This window comes from Callospermophilus lateralis, chromosome 2 (assembly GCF_048772815.1).
Source record: "Callospermophilus lateralis isolate mCalLat2 chromosome 2, mCalLat2.hap1, whole genome shotgun sequence".
Classification (NCBI taxonomy): domain Eukaryota; kingdom Metazoa; phylum Chordata; class Mammalia; order Rodentia; family Sciuridae; genus Callospermophilus; species Callospermophilus lateralis.
Window position 1 is genome coordinate 23761486 of NC_135306.1, and position 17263 is coordinate 23778748.

The following is a 17263-nucleotide window of genomic DNA, read 5'->3' on the forward strand; positions in this document are numbered from 1 at the left end:
GGACTTCCTTTTCTTAACTTGGTGACTCCTAGGAACAAGGCAAGCAAACTGGTACCTTGTACTTTAGCCCCAGAAGGGACCTTGGGAGAGGCATTTGTCAAACCTTTACATCTTCTGGATAGTGAAACCAAAGCCCTTAGACCCTGGCAAGTCACTTAGTAACTGGTGCAGCTTGGACTCAAACCCAGGTTTTGTGATTTCACTTGTATGTGTTCATTCTAGTGCACTGTGCTCTTGAGTCTGCCTATCTGTAAAGTGGAGTCACACCTATTTCATAGGGAAATTGAGGAGCCCACAGTGGGTTAATGGATGAGAATAGATTTGTAGTGTGGTTCTCTTAGTGTATTTTGTGTTGCTGTAACAAAATACCGGAGGCTGAGTACTTTCTGAAGAGGTCTATTTAGCTGGATGTGGTGGTGCACACCTGTAATCCCATTGACTTGGGACTGAGGCAGAAGGATTGCAAGTTTGAAGCCAGCTTGAGTAATTTAACAAGACCCTGTCTCAAAATAAAAAGGGCTGGGCTAGGGATATGGCTCAGTGGTAGAGTGTCCTGAGCTCAATCCCAAATATTGCAAGGGAGAAAAAAAAAAGTCTATTTAACTCACAGTTTTAGTGGCTGAAGGACCAGGATTGGGTGGCCCCATCTGGTTGGCCCTGGTGAGAGCCTTCTGACTGTATCACAACATGACGGAGAAGCTGAAAGGGAAATGGCTATATGCAGAAGGAGCCACGTGCAAGGGGTGACCTTGCTTTACAATAACCCAGTCTTTAAGAATTAATCCAGTCTGGAGAGACCTAACCCAATCTTACCAGGCAGGCACTGTGAGGGTGGAGCCTCCATAACTAACTGCCTTCCATAGGCCCCACCTCTTATTTTATTTATTTGTTTTTTATGTGGTGCTGAGAATCGAACCCAGGGCCTCACAGGTGCTAAGTGAGCGCTCTACCACTGAGCCACACCCCCAGCCCTAGGCCCCACCTCTTAAAGGTCCCATGACCTCAACCCTACCACACTAGGGACCAGGCTTCCATCACCTGAACCTTGGAGAGACAAACCATACCCAGAGCATAGAAATCTCCTCTCCCTGGGCAGGCTGCTAGGGGCCAGGGTCCTCATGGGTGGGCACACTGAGAAGGGTATGGTAGCTGGGACGTGTGAACCTGTGCTGTGTAGGGGAGAAATGGCAGCACATTTAAACAAGACCCCTTTGGGAGAATCTGCTGAGATGGCCAATGGGGTGATATCCATTTTCACAGGGCCTGGGAGGTGATTGGATGTCATAGAGATATATCTGGGGGAAGCAGACTAACAGATGGGAACACAAAAGGAAACGGTTCACTTGGCCCTTGGCTTACTGCCCCACAATTGAGGCTCTTTCCTATACATACACCGTCATGTAGCCCCTGACATGAGGACCAGCAGGTAGTGGCAGGGCTTTTGGCACAGCTGTCTGTATACCCAGCTTATACCTCCAGCTCCCTGAAAGAGCCAGGCCTGGTTTCCATAGTGCCCTGCCCAGCCTTGAAGCAACCGTCAAAGCCTGTTGGCATCATCTATTTTTAGCAATCGGAGCTGGGACCTCATGTTTCCTTTTCCTTGTTAGAAGGGAAGGCCATCCAGGGTCCCACTCTGTGGCTCTCACTTTGGTGCACCTCAGAGCAGGGGCTGGGAGTGTAATTTGCGTGTCAGAGCTTGCTTCTCCAAGCCAAGGGCTCTGGCCTCCGTGCCCCTCCAGCTTTCACACTGCCTGGTCCTGGTAGCTGCTGTTTACTGAGCTCCACCCTGAACCAGGCATTGAATTAGGGCTCTGTATAACTCTTATTTAACATTCATGACTGATCTGCAAAGCTGGCCATAAAACAGACCCATTTTACAGGTGACGAATTTGCAACTCAGAGACATTAGGAACCTTGTAAAGGTTAAAATAAGGACAGTGCCAGAACTCATTCCATTTGGTCTCATTCCAAAACCCAGCACATTCCACTGAACTGTTCTGGTTTCATGCTGTTCATGGCGCGCGCGCGTGCGCGCACACACACACACACACAGAGTAGGAAAGAGCACTTTCCAACTTTGACTTGGAACTTACCTAAGGCCATGCTTTGTAGTTGCAGACATTGCCCCTGCCTGCCACATTTCTGGTGGGGGACACAGAGACAAGTAGTCCCTTGGAGTATGTCATGATCAGTTGCCTAGTGGAGGGTATCTAGGCCTTTGTGTAAGCCTGGAGGAGAGACTGTTGTGTAATCAACAAGCCGACGTGGTAGCAGAGAAGAAAGTGAACCCTGATGTGGTCCCCAGAGTGGGAGAAGGGTTTGCCACGTGGTGCTCTTGGTAATAATAACAATCCCACCAAGCTGGAGTCTCCCTCCTCTTCTTGGGGGCAGGTGTTCTTCAGGGTTGATGCGGCCACCATAAATCTTTCTCCTAAGCCCCTTCCCAATAGGAATATGGAGCTTTTTATAGCAGTACATTTGCAGCAAGGAAATCAGAAAAAAATAATTGAGCCTTTGAAGATTGTCACACGTCTTTTCCTCTGGGCTTTGCAGCATAGACCCTGGGCTGCACGCTGAGGTCCACACATAGATGGTGGCTCCTGGAAAGGCTTGATGGGTGCCACAGGGACTCCAGCTCCCTTGGCTTCGCTCTGCTTATTTCTTGGAAGGTCACCACATTTGCTGCTTGTACCGAGGGCTCTGCTGAGTGTTCCTGCCATTTCAGATGTGACTGTAGGAAGAAAAGGAGCAGGGCTGCCAATATAGCTTGTGGGTAGAGTGCTTACCTAGCATGCACCAGGCCCTGGGTTCAATCCCTAGCATCACAAAAAGAAAAAAAGGAAGAAATGAGTAAGTACTTAGGGTCGGAAGAGGGGAAGTAGGAGAGTGAAGTGCTGTTGGTGGGATCTCTGTTTCCTGAAGAAAATCAGACCTCTCATTCTATCTGCTTGGACAATTTAGTACAATTCCTGCAGATACTCAGTTGATCCTTCCAGAGTGTTAGGGCAGCTCAACTAATGGCTGAGGAAGCTCAGGCCCTTGCTCGTGGCCATACACCTGGGACTTGAACTCTGGTCTGTTCCTCCTTCCCTTGTAGTACCAAGAGGGGTCAGATGGCCCAGTGTCATAGGCCTCCAGCAGCCCATCTGAATGCTGACAGTGAGGGGCCAGCGAGTGTTTCCCTGCCCACGTGCAAATATCAGTGTGGAATGGATGGCTGCTGAAGGGGTCTCTGCAGTGGACTCAGACAAACTCCCAAGGAAAAACCCCAAGTAGCTGGTGTGAGTTTGTGGCTTCATCCTGGATGGGTAGAGAAGGTAGTTTGTGCTGGGGAATCCTTGAGTGGTGGCGCCAACCGCAGTGTGGGTTGGAATCCTGCCTCCCCTCTTCTTAGGGACATACCTCCCACAGCCTCTTCAGAGCCACCTCCACCTGCTCTGAGACCCAGTGAGGTGACGAATGTGACACAGTGGACTCCAGAAGTGCTCCTCCCCTTCCTTCTCTGTTCACCCTTTAGATACGATTACCTCTTCAGGTTCCTTCCAAATCTGTTGAACCACAATCTAGATGCTCTTTACAAGTCAAGAAAATCTACAGGTACTAAAAATCCTCTTCTGAGCTCTATCACTCGGGCTTAATGGCGAGGGCCCTGGGGATATGGAAACAGGGATTTCCGACCCTCTTGAACTCCTGGGCTTTTCTCAGGCAGCGTGGTTCCAGGGCTCCTGTGTAGACCATTAAATTCTCCATCCAGCCTTGTGTGTGTCATATTTCCAGGGCTGATGTACTGTTAGAACAGATGGGCTTTGCCAGGATCATCTCACACATCTTGATTTATGGGAAGGGCTTTGCCAGATGGACTTGGATGACAAATTCAGATCAGAAGCCACCTTGCTAACACCGTTAGTGTGTTTGAGTTAAACGTCTTGCCATTTGAACTCAGAAGTGCATCTGTCTGTCTGCAGTGACTGGTTTAATGGTCTGTTGAGAGGGCTGGAGCCATTTACCTTGGCCTTTACTGACAGGTGGTCTGGTTATATTTAGCCAGGACACAGGTGAACATCCCAGACAGGTCTTGCTGCTACTGAATACAGTCCTCAAAGCCGCACATAGGTTGCAATTTACTGATCGCCACATCGGGCTTTCATTGTCCCAGTATTCAAGGGACAGGGGTCTTGTGGGATAAAATACATGTGATCAGCCCTTGGTGAGCTCCTGTAGCTGTGAAGAAAGTCAGTTCATTTTGAGCTAGTTGGATACAAGACAGGTTTTATCTTCTCTCGTTTTAGGATTGTGACTGGGTTTCTTATACCTCTGATGTGAGCCTTCAATACCCACTCTGAAAACCCCTGAGGGGTTAAGGAGCTTCAAAATGAAGCCATTTTCTAATTTCTTTCTTAGCTTGGTGAGCCCCAGGCATTTCACAGGCCTACAGGCTGATAGGTCCTGCTTTGGGTAGAAAGGGTGGAACCCAGCCCTACAGTGGACAAGGGACATCCACTAGTTGTGCAGTCCTAGGGTAGAGCTGTCTGCTGCCCAGAGGGACAGCTGGCATGAGGATCTAGCCATGATCTGCCTGTGGGATAACCCCAGCCACAGACATTTGGCCACTTTGTCTCTTGGACTAGCCCATAAAACCTGAAATTGCTTGAGATTTTGCAGAACTCAAAATAGCTATTTTCAGAGGGTTTGTAGATGATTTGAGATCATCAGGGCCTCTTCCTGGGTGGGAGCTGATGCAGAAAACTTCAGTACTGAAGATTTAATGGATACATTAGGAGTTTTTATAAAACATGGATGCTCTGAGACTCCTGTTAATGAGTCTTGGGTGAGATCCGGAAGTTGACTTCTTGAAAGTTTCTCTGATGATTGGCATACACAGCCGGCGTTGAGAACCTCTGCCAAAGAAGCCACATGGATTGGACTTGGGTGGAGATTAGAGTTTGACAGGGGAGAGGAAAGGTGGGTGTCAGTGTGGTCTATTCAGCATTAACGGTAAGGAGATTTGAGAAAGGAAGGAAGGAAAGGGAACAAACTCCTCTGAGCTGTGAGCCATGGGGCTGCTGAGGCAGTCTGGTTGCAGGGAGAACTTTCTTTACATGGTAATGGTGAATTCATTGAAGCACAGATTTAGTCATAGCCATCAGCATGATACATAGCTGGAGAGTAAATACGCTTTTCTTTCTTTCTTTTTTTTTTTTTTTTTTAGTATAGGGAATCGAACTCTGGGGTACTTAATCACTGAGCCACATCCACAGCCCTTTTTATTTTTGTTTTTAAAATTTTGAGACAGGGTCTCAAAGGTGCTTAGAGCCTTGCTAAATTGCTGAGGCTGGCTATGAACTTGCCATCCTCCTGCCTCAGCCTCCTGAGTCACTGGGATTACGTGCCTGGCAAGTAAATATGCTTATATCCAATCTGTCTTCCCAGAGCAAAGGGTGGGGTTATCAGCCTGCTTGAGGATAGCAGTGATATCTAATGCTCATGAGGCAAATACATTGTCAAAAACTGCCAGGTGGGCAAATGATAAGTGAATATAGAAGTGACAAACCAGCCCATCCCCTGCAAATAATCATCTCATTAAATTAGAGAGAGAGAAGTAAATGACATTCACAGCCCTACTATCCAAAAACAACCCCTATCCTTCTGGATATATCTCGACAGAAAATAATAATTTCACATAAATTGAACCAACCTGATTTTCTCCCTCATCTAACATTGTGCTATGGCTCTCTTGCCACCTATCAATAAATATAGGCCTACGTCAGTTTTAAATAGTATTTCATTACATGGATGAGCCATTTTTTAATCCGCCTTTGTTGATGGACATTTAGGTCATTTCCAATTCAGAGCTTTTAACAATGAGATAAAGCGTCCTTTACATGAGCCTTTGAGATATGCATCCTGCTGCGGTGATCTGCTTCTTTTATTACACACTTGCCTAGCTGGGAGTGGAGATGACAAAAGCCCACGTTCTGCTGCTGCTCTCAGGCTTATTGTATTATAATTCATCTGTTATTTGCTTTTGTGTTTCCTCGCCCCTCCTCCCACACAGTCATAAGGGGCTCTGTGGTTAGGGGTAGAGTACCCTGGACTCATTTAGCCCCGCCCTTTCTCATTATTAGAATATACAGAGCTTAGATTGCTTCTGAAAATTCCTGGCTGTCAGCAGAATGGCCTCTGGTTCTGAAGAGCTGGCGAGAAACCCACTCCGGCTGTGTCACTCCAACTGATTTTCTAACAGTGAGGTTCCAATGTGTGTTGAATTTGCTTAAAAGTGATGGGTTACATCCCTAGCTTGCCTCACTTAAAAAATAAATCATACTTAACCTGTATTTATTTCTCAATCTAATAATGGCGTGCCTAGGACCACACCTGTGCCTGTCTCAGGAGGTACACACAAATGATGGGGTGCAGGGTCCTTGGTCTCCAGGGGCTGTGTTCCAAGGGGCTCACAGTACAGATGGTCCCTGACCAGCGACGGGTCACTGTCAGGAGGGTGTGAAAGCGATATGCCTTCAGTAGAAACTGTACCTCCACTTTCGGATGTTGAGCTTTCATGGGGCTAACGATACTCGATAACAGTAATCTCTCCAGGTCCTGGGCAGTGGCAGCAAGCCTCGGCTCCCAGGCAACCACACGATCACAAGAGTAAACAACCGATAGTCAGTCGAGAGCGTGCTGCGTTGCTAAGCTCTGATGTGCAGGAGGTTGGATTATTAAATGCAGTTTCAACCTACAGTGTTTTCAGTTTACAATGAATTTATCCAGGCACTGCCCATCATAAGATGAGGAACATCTGTATAATGTTCCTAAACATAGCTTTCCTTGGGAGGCCGCTGAGCTTCCTCAGAACTGTTGTATCCTCAACTTTGCCATTATAGAGACACCTTTATTTGAAGAAAATGGTTTTGCAGTCTTTAGATGAGATTGAAGTAGTTCTTCTGGTAAAAAACGAGAAGTGGAATTTCGGTTATTGGCCCCAGCAAAATCATCTTAGGCAGATTCCTGCCTGTCTTTCCATCTGTGGTGTGGGTTGTTTTCCTGGCCAAAGAATAAAGAGACTGTGAACTTTGGTTCTCTAATTTCAAAGTTTAGGGTGACAGAACTCCAAGGCTGAGGTATGAAGGGGGATTATCTGCATTGTAGCTTGTACTTTTCTCTAGATTAACGGATACATGGAATTATTGGAGAAGACGATAACGTGAAAAACTCAAGGAAAAGGCAGTCAGTTGGTGGTTCCTTGCATTCGAAGGGACTTTACAGATCAGTTAAGTAAGGGGTTCTAAGTGCTTCCAGTACCTCTTTGAAAGGCTTATGAAAACTGTGAGCTTCCTTACTGAATAATGCCCTTGGGTGCACAAGTGCAAAGTTCTCAATTCCACATCAAACAGATTGTAGATCCCCACCAAAGAACTCATGGCCTGACGGAGCCCCTGGTTTGGGAGGGTAGAACTGCCAGGTTTGTAATGGGGGGTAACCAGGAGAGCTTATAACCCTGCCGATGAACTGCTCCTAAATGAAAACCTTTTCTTTTCTTTCAGCACTGGCTGGATCATTCCAAACCCATAAAAAAGCAGATGAAAAGTAAGTAAACAGAATTTAGCCTTCTTGTGTATTCCTTTAATTTGTGGATAAATTCCTTTGCCAAAGTTTTGAGGGTCTTAAGTATTCATTGTAACTGGGAAGCCTTTTTTTTTTTTTTTTTAAAGAATGGATTTTAAATGGATGATTCTTAGTTTCTTAAAGCCGGCCAAAGATGAGAGCTTAACATTTGAATTTGAATTTTTAGTGAATGTTTAAAACCCAGCTATGTTCTCATTTGAAATCAGACACCTCTGCCAGTGAGAACTGACTAATGTGCTGTTCAGAAATGTGACATTGCACCTGCTAGATTCACTTCCTAATGAGTTATAAAGCAGGCTGGGCGAGTGGGTGGGCTCTTGGGGAGTGGGGTCCAGCTCACTCCTTTACAGGTGTGGTACCCATTTCTCTATGCCGTTTATGCTTGGGGCATTTAAAGAAATCTTTAATCTCTTAAAAATGCTATAAGGTATTTCTTTATTTTCAGACAGCAGAACACTTTCCTTTAGCCCACTTTGTACTTTGTAGAAACGTAGGCTATCAGTTTGGAGCCTCTCGGTATCAGAGGTAAAAGTAAAATGCCAACTCTGTGTAATTCGTCTGGAGCCTTCTGGTTTTCTGCCAGAATGAGGTTACCAGCTAAACTATCCTAGGCAACATGGAAGGCCATTTTGGCTTTCCAGACTGGGATTGAAAAGAATGTACTGGTGTTGTGTGCCCAGTTGTGCCCTCCACGTGGAGTGGCGAATGTGCTGTAGATTTAACGTGTTTTTCTTTTTTTCCATTCTGTGGGGAAAACATCTTCAACCCTCCGTCTCCAAATGTTTAGTTGGACCTGCTTATGCATTGCACTTTCGAGTTAAATACTATTCCTCAGAACCGAACAATCTTCGAGAAGAGTTTACAAGGTAGGACATAATGCAGAAGGTTCTGCCCCGTGACGCTGGCCTCACGTAGAACTTGTAGGTCTTCTGAGTCATGGGTGTGCCTCTCTTTCCATCCACTTTCTGTACTTCTGAGCATGGGTTATTAGCATTTTCCCCTGGGTTTCTGTGTTCTGTTGAAAATCCACAACTTTGCTTCATTTGATATTTTTTTTGTTAATAGAAATTAGACTTATTCGTTTCCTCAGGCCATGGGTAAAGCGAATTGTTGTTCTATGGAATTTTATTTCTGTCTCAGTGACAAAAAGGGAGAGCAGATACTGGGAGAATGCTTCTCAGTCCAGAATTGCCTTTTTGTTTTTAAGGGGCTGCAAAATAGTCCCTTGATGGTCACAGTAAAGGCTAATTCCCTTTAAAGCCTCCTGCCCTAATTATGGCAGAGTTCTTAGAATCCTTTCATGTCACCCTTCAGCCCCACTGAGTTCTTATGTGTTGTGTCTGCCTGTGCGTGTCTATCTCTTGGACTTCAGGAGCAGCGTAGAAGCCAAGAGAACGTACATAGTGGGTGTTCCCCGCCAGTTAACCTTCCCTTGGTGAAATTCTCCGACAGCCTTCTGCTTTTGATATCCCAGAGACTCTTTGTCCCTGTTTCTTAGGTGATGGATTGTAGTGGTGACACATATGCAGCTGGGTGGTCCACAGTGATGGCCAGGAGCATGGAGATGACTTCCTAAGTAGGGCTTTAAAGACTGACCAGTGGTCACCATTGCCCCACTGGATGGGCCAACTGAACTTGTGAAGTTAGGTTTTCCCAGGGGAATTGGAAGTTCTGACCATGTCAGCGTGCGTGGTGTCTTCCCTTGATATGAATACCCAGCTGGTGTCCAGAATTTCACAGGTGAAGTCGATGATGGTCAAGCACCTGTTGGGAAGCAGGAACATCCTGGAATGTACTAGAACCTGCAGTCGTTCCTTCCCCACCACTTGATTTCTGGGTCACCCACATTGTCCTATATTCATTCCACAGAAAGTGACAGCCCGCATTGTTTCCAAGGTTCATACAAATTAAATTACTGGAGTTTTGTTCCTCCTCAGAGCTCTTTGTGAAACATGCTGCTTCTCGCTGTCACCAAAGCCAGTGGTTTTTAAGCCAGCCTGTGTGAATCAGAAACACCTGGGAGGCTTTTGAACAAATCAGATTCCTGGGGACCACTCTTGCATGTAGGATTCCTGACTCCATAGGTATGGAGTAGAGCGTGGGCAGCTTTGGTTTTTACAAAGCGCTGCAAGTGGTACTGATGCCCACATCCTCCTGGTAAAAACAAAACAAAACCTACTTAAGCCATTGCATCTTTTTTTTTTTTTTTTTAACCTAAGTAAGCCTCACCTGTGTTATTGCTGCCTTCCTCCTAATTTTTTGTTCTCCCTGTAACCCATTGCAGTCCAATTCCAGGATCTTTCTTGTGTGTGTGTGTGCTCACATGTATGTGGGTGAGTGTAGTTTGTGTGCCTGTTTTTTAGACTGCATCAGGAAGCAAAGCTCATGCTGTTGATCACAGAATCCAGTCAGCTGCAAACTTGTTGACGTGATTCTGGAATCTGCCAGGTGGAGTTGGCCCAGGCCTAATCCAGTGGCTCCCCCTGCCTGTGTTAGTGGACACATCGCGTGCCTGTGTACCGAGTTCCATGGGCCTGTTTGGCTCCTTTCTCGAGCATCAGAGGGGTTGTGGAGGCCTCATGGGACGGCCCACTGTTCCATATTCCACCCCACAAGTATCTTGTGGACTCCCTACATGCACTACCTAGTTAGGTTCTGGGATGTCTTCATGGAGCCAGGAGGAAATGCTTCCACCCAAGTTCTCATTTCATCTGGACTCCCTTTGGACAATGCAAAACCCCAGGCTGTGTGCAGGGTGGGATCTATGATGGGAAGCTGGGGATTGGAGGTGGCTGGGAAAGAGTTACCCTCTGTTGACTTTTGTATATGTTTGTCAGGTACCTGTTTGTTTTACAACTCAGGCATGACATTCTCTCTGGAAAGTAAGTATGCTTTTGTTCTAACTCTTCACCCAGGATAGATCATGATGTATTTCAAAATATTTCACTGTTTTAACTCTTTTACCCTTGTTCCCTTTTCAAAATTCAAAAAAAAAAAAAGTGCACCAGGCATTGTAAAGTGAGTCTAATACTTGTATCACTGTCATTATCATCTTATTTTAAATGATTACTATATGGCTTGAAGCATTTCCAAGAGCATTTAATATCTTAAGTGATGTGTATTTGGGAATAATTCACTCCCTGATCACATCACTGCCCATTCATAATGGCTTTTTGTCGTATTTGCAAGCAAGATACGTTATTAGTATGTATACACGTACAAGTATTTGGGTAGTCAAAAGTTTCATTCATCACCATCCACGCTGAAGTCATGGAAAGAGGTTGAGTTCTGATTTGGATAGAAAGAGGCTTAGCCATCTCATCTCATTTCCTTTTCCATCTTAAAAATGATTTTTAAATACTAGGCTTCTGGCTATGCACAATGATTACTGAGCACAAGAAGCATTAGTTTGAAGTGGTTGATTTCGCATGCAATATTGGTTTATTTTAAAGATAAGATATTTCAACAGTCATAGCTTTTACAATGTCATTTTTCAGCATAGGTATTAAATATTTTCTATTACATGAAAAACTAAGGCTGTATTGAGTCTGAGAAGTAATACCTGATGTTACTGACAAGAGTCCATTCTGATTCTGAATGTAAGCCAAAGGAAATTTAAAATGTAATTTTGGAATTTGCAAACTCAATAGAATATGCACTATAAAAATTTCAATGAAATATCCTCTGTAGAATGAGTTGATTGTACAGTGTATACATTTGCCTTATTCAGCCATGCAATACAGACCTTTGGTTGGCATAAGTGTTATGAGTGTGTGTGTATTTTTATCTCTTTCTCCATACCGTGCTCCTTATACTTAAGGCCTTGTGACTGTAGAAATTGTCTTTAGTTTAGAAAAATATTAATGGCAGCACCCTGCATTTGTACAGTACTTTGCAGTTTGCATGCACTTCTGCCTGATTTGCTATACTTCAAAGCAGGACGAGGTTCTAGTCCTGGTTGGATGACCTTGGGCAAGACTCTTGAATGCTTACTTCCTGATATGTGAAATGGGAGATGGGGAACACTGGTCATACCCAGGGTTTACAAACTTGATGCATTGACCAGCTCAAATAATGTACATGAAAAGGCTTCAAAAACTATGAAGTGCTATACCAATGTATGTCATTATTATTTTTCTAACTAACTTTGAAATTATAAGTATGAATGAGATTGCCAGATTGGCATTAACACTTTTCTGTGGCTGTGCCTCAGTTATCCTGGCTAGAATCTAGCTGAGTGCACCCAGTATTAATTAGATATGGTGTCTGTGTTTACTGTTAACTCTGCAACCTTGTTTCAAGAAAGATTTAAGACAGCTTGAAAAGATGCATGTACTTTATTGATACGACAAAATAAATTTTAAAATAATAAAGCAAAGGAGAGGCTTTTCATTCATTTTTCCAAACTTCCCCATTCTGGCCAAATTCAGTCAAGTTGCCCATGTGATTGATGAAAAGTAGACCTAGAATGGGTTATTTTACCATATGATGAGAACTGACTTTGGGAACTTTGTAGTTTAAGTCAGTTTGCATTCTTTAATACAGAGAGCAAAAATATAAACTGAGAACAAAAATCATTGCCTAGATATCACTGCTTTTTGAAGAATGGCTTTCCCAGAATTTTATGTAGTTACGGGTATGTAGCTTCATATTTAGAATTGATTTCTTTTCTTTCTTTTTTTTTTTTTCAAGATTGAAATGCCCCTATGAAACGGCTGTGGAATTAGCTGCCCTCTGTCTGCAAGGTACATTAATCTTTATTAGTAATTAGCATTTTAATGTTATTACTTTTCATTTCAACAAACGAGTGTCTGTTGTGTGCTAGGTCCAGTGCTCTACTTTGTCCCAGGATGTAAATGAATATGACATGGTCTCTGTCCCCAGGTAGCTTGCAGTCCAGTGAGGGAGGCAGATGCAGGGGACAGAATGGTTCCACCAGGAGCAAAGACACATGGGACACTCAGAAGAGGCAGGGCCACAGGGTCACGTGGAGAGGGAGATGACTCAAGGAACCAAGGCACGAAACAAAGTGCAGAGAGGGGCTGGGGTGTAGCTCAGTGGTAGAGCGTGTCCCTAGCATGCACACGAGCCTGGGATCCATCCCCAGCACCCTCACAAAAAAAAAAAAAAAAAAAGAAGAAGAAGCAGCAACAGCCCAGTGAGGAAGTAGCGAGAGTTGAATGATATGGCAGAGAGGGGTCAGGATGGCCTCAGACCCCACTTAAAAAGCATGAACTGCATGCCCTGCTGGCTATAGGAGAGAGGGGTTGGAGTGGGACCAAGACCATGGCTGAGATGCAGTGAGGGGTGCTACTGTAATAGGGAGATGAATAGGGCCGGTGGTTATGCGTGTACCCCAAAAGCCAGCCTTGATAGTACAGAAAGGCAGACCTGGTGATTAGACTTGGGTGTTGAGAGAGAAATCAGAGAGCTGAGTCACAGGCTGCTTCCTAGGGTGGGCGGCGGCAGTGGTGAGCAGTTGAGGAAGAGCTAGGCTCCCGTGGAGGAGACAGCCTGCATAGGACCCCTGGGCCTAGAGGTGCCGGAAGCAGCAGCAGTGTCTCCGAGTCTGAATGTGGCTCCTGCACAGGTCAGGCTAGAAGCGTTGCTGCAGGTCATTGGCACATGGGCAGAACTGAACAGCAAGACGTTTGCCTGCTAGATTGTCAGCATGGGCTGTTCATCCCTGGGGTGCATTGGCAGATCATGGTTTAAAATGCCTAAGAAGCACTTGCTAAAATCCCTAGCGCTAATTAAGAGAAGACTAATGTGTAGCTGCATATGTGGGGGATTTCATTAGCACATCAGATAGACATATGCCGTGGACTCGTTGATCAGTGTGTTTGTGGGCTTCTATTGGAGGATGAATTATGATGTGTTCATTCATAATTAGTATTTGTGAATACCATAACAAGATTTGGCTTCCCACTTTTGTGTTCTACCAATTTTTAAAAGTTAATCCAAGAAGTTTTTTTTTTTTTTTTTTAAATTATAAAATTAGTACATGCTTATTAAAAGGCAGGTAAAAAAGAAAATAACCCCCTGTCCGGCCACCCACAGGTCACCAGAGTTTCTATGAGTTTTGAGTGGATTTTTAAGAAATGTAAGTCTGATCAGTCCTGTATGTTTTTTACTCTGTATTTTTAAAATTTTTTTTTAAATATATATATTTTTAGTTGTAGGTGGACACAGTACCTTTATTTTATTTTTACATGGTGCTGAGGATCAAACCCAGTGCATCAAGCATGTTAGGTGATCGCTCTGCCACCCAGCCACAACCCCAGCCCTTTACTCTGTATTTTTAGTGCATTTTGCCGTGTTTACACTCAAAGGTAGGAAGCGCTGTTCTTGGGTCACCTCAAGTCCTACTTCTAATGGGGCTTGACATATGGTGGACAGATACTAAGTGCAGAATGATTTGAAGGGACACAGCTGGAGAGACCCCATTTTGAAGGGGTACCTCCCGTGTGGTCTGCCGGCACTGGTAGTAGAGGTGACAATAGTGTCATTCATTGCCATGATGGATCAGGTCCACGGAGACCGCCACAGGATGTGTGTGGCTTGGGGAGTGTCAACAGCCTGTCAGCCCTGGCCAGGGACAGACTTCACCAGCGTAGCCTGTGGCCTTCTTTCCCCTGAAAGCTGAGCTCTCCCATCGGCTCGGCAGCCCAGCAGGAGGTGTCAGGGTGTTGTTGGTGAAATGAAAGCATCATGTCAGGCCTGCAGGTTTTCTCCTCAGGCCATTGGCACGATGTTGCGGCTTGCATACTGTCCTGAATGATTAGAGGCCTGGGCACACTCACAGCAGCACCATGCTCCCACCTCTGATGGAGGCAGCACAACACTCGGAGGAGTCTGGCTCCAGCTGAACCCTCTGCCTTGCCCCCAGCAGAGGCAGACGGAAGATCAGCTGCCCGTGAGCCTTTCTTGGAAAGATCACCCATTTGAGCTGGAGCCATAACATTAGTATAATTTAAGATGCAATCATTCTGTCAGTTTCAAGTAAAAAGACTTGGAAGATGTAGACACACACGGGAAAGCCCTTGTCACGTCTGTCCCCGAGCCTCTCCCCCACCCCATCTCCTGGTAAATGCTGAAGCCTGCTGACTGCTTCAGCCTAGCAATTTGCCCTGGGCTCTGATCACTCAAGCGACTCCGTGGGTCTGAGTCAAATGAAGGGTTGTGTTTCCTCCCCTGTGTGAGCTTTGAAGACATGTCTTGCCACCATTGTCCTTGTATCAGTGGTACCTCCTGAGTTGTGATACAGTGGCCCTGCACGGAGGCTTGTGCTCCTTGGGGAATAATTTTGTGGTAGACTTGAAAATTGATCCAAGTAAAAGGAACAACAACAACAAAAAGGAATGGAGGAAGATGAATAAGACAGTCATTTTTTGTTTGCCTGTGGTCTTTCCTGGTTCTTATTGGAACAATTCCCATTTTTTAGTTAAGGCTCAGAGACCCAGAGAGGTTAAGTGACTTGCCCGAGGTCACATAGCTAGTACATGGTGGATTTGGGATTCAAGCTCTCCTATGTCTGGACTGTGCCCATGACGCTCCACCCTTCTTAGAGTTGGAGGCTCGCTGCAGAGGCTGGAGCCTAGTGAGGTGTCAAGTTCTACCAGATTCTTGAAAGGCGAACATGCTACCTCCAAATAGCACCAAGCGCTCAGGCCTCCTATAGTGCAATAAGGGTGAGGTCGGATGCTGGCCCCATGCCTAGTCTGAGCACAGCAGGGAGACCTTGTCATTGGCTTCTCTCTGATGCTCAGTGATGTCAGTAGCATAGTTAGTCCCATCCCATCTGCAGTACCACTAGACGCAGGGCTCTGTTGCCTCACGTTGGCCAGTAGGCAGGAAAGGGCGGTTGATGACGAGGGAGTCTTTCTAGACCACACAGCCCCTCTGGATGTCCAGGGACCTGGTTTCATAGCAGCCTCTTGGACAGAGGTCAGTGGGGAACCAAGCTTTCCCCAGCGGTGGGGAACCAAGCTCTACCCTTTGGGGCAAATAGTGTTTCCAGAGCAGTCTTCATCTGTGCCTTTGCCCAAGGTACCAAGGGCTGCACTCCTTGACTAAGACTCTCCTGGGCCATGGCCCTAGTGTGCAGGTGAGGGGCAGCAGGAGGGGGACCTTCCTTCGGCCCTGGCCCATGCATCATCTTGCACAAGCCCCTCATTGTCCATCTGAGTTTGGAATCACTGCTTCCTCGGTGTAGACAAGAGTATTTTTTTCTACTCTGAAAGGCAGCTGGAGTCCCTCCCTGGAAGAGAGAATGTGGGATTGGGCTCTCAGAAGCCCATGCTGTCTGGGCGTGGCCTAACAGGTGATGGACAGGATTGCTGGGTACGAAGTGAGTTGCTGTCCCTGGACTGTTCGGGCACCTAGGCCTGCTTTGGTCTGTTGGTGAAGTTGGTGTGTGAAGCAGAGGTTCTCAAGAACATCACCTGGGAAATGCAGATTCTGGGCCTCCTTCCAGAACTACAGAAACTCTGGGTGTGAGGCCCAGCAGTGTAGGTTTTATGAGCTCACCAGGCAATTCTGACGCACCTTCAAGTTCCAAAACTGTTAGAGATCAGTACTTTGCCAAGGGAAGTGTGCATCGGTCCTCTAGGCCTCTTGGGACAAGGCGGGCTTTGCCTGGGTTGTTTTGGGGTGGGGCCTGGGGGTGTGCATTTCACACAAACGGGCTGTGCCGCTGGTCTGTGGACCATAATCTGTGTTGCCAGGAATTGGAGGAAACTGAAAGAGTCCTTTTTATTCTGGGGTCTGCAGAGGCTGGGTGGGGAGAGGTGACTTTCTCATTTATGCCTGGAGGGACAAAGCCACCTGTGTCCTCGGGGCCTCCATTCTGTGGCAAGAGCAAGGACCATGCAGCACGCTTTGGGCTTTCTACTGGCCTTGCTGCCTCTGCTGCTTCCCTTTCTGCACAGCCGCCTCCCCCCCAGGTTCTGCCCACTTTGCTGCAGTTGCTCTGCAGCCATCGCGCCGCCTCTCCCTCCCCGCTTCCCTCCTTGTTTTCTCCCTCGGTTTCTGTTTGTACCAAATTCTTGATCCGTTCTCTCCAGCACTGCAGGCCCTGAAGCGCTGCTCTCACCTGCCCTTAACAAGCACCTTGTGCCGTGGATATTGCTGGCCAGATCCTCATTCCCTACAACTGGCTTTTATTGCAAATGCGGGGCTCTGCCACTTCTCAGGGAAAATGCAATCAGGGCCTCCCTGGATGGGAGAAATAGTCAGGGAAAAGAGTAATAACCAAGATGATGGTGTATCACCCAATGGGGAGGGCATCGGAATGATTCTTGGGGATTTTGAGTGTACATATGACTACCAAGTGAGGCCTCAGTCCTCCTGAAAGGAGAGAGCTATACTTCAGGGGGTACTTGTGCTTCGTAATCATGCAAAATGCCTTTGGACTTGGCTGCAGCAATAACTGGAAGTATTCACTGTCTCCTCTTTTCCTCCCTTTTATGAACCTTGCAGCAGAGCTTGGGGAGTGCGAACTTCCGGAACACACACCAGAGCTTGTGTCTGAGTTTCGGTTCATTCCAAATCAGACAGAAGCGATGGAATTTGATATCTTCCAGAGATGGAAAGAGTGCAGGTACCTTGATGCGCCCCTCTAGCATTCTAATCTGTT

General features: G+C 46.1%; 1 protein-coding gene across 5 annotated transcripts in view; it reads left to right on the forward strand.

The window, feature by feature from the left end:
• Epb41l4b (erythrocyte membrane protein band 4.1 like 4B) overlaps positions 1–17263 on the forward strand; it is a 131049-nt gene that overhangs the window by 40096 nt on the left and 73690 nt on the right. For all 5 annotated transcript variants that reach the window (XM_076843203.2, XM_076843201.2, XM_076843202.2 and 2 more), the window contains exons 3-7: positions 7545–7587; positions 8414–8492; positions 10464–10508; positions 12319–12371; positions 17107–17227. In XM_076843203.2, the coding sequence (XP_076699318.2) occupies positions 7545–7587; positions 8414–8492; positions 10464–10508; positions 12319–12371; positions 17107–17227 (341 nt within the window). The remainder of the gene's footprint in view (positions 1–7544; positions 7588–8413; positions 8493–10463; positions 10509–12318; positions 12372–17106; positions 17228–17263) is intronic.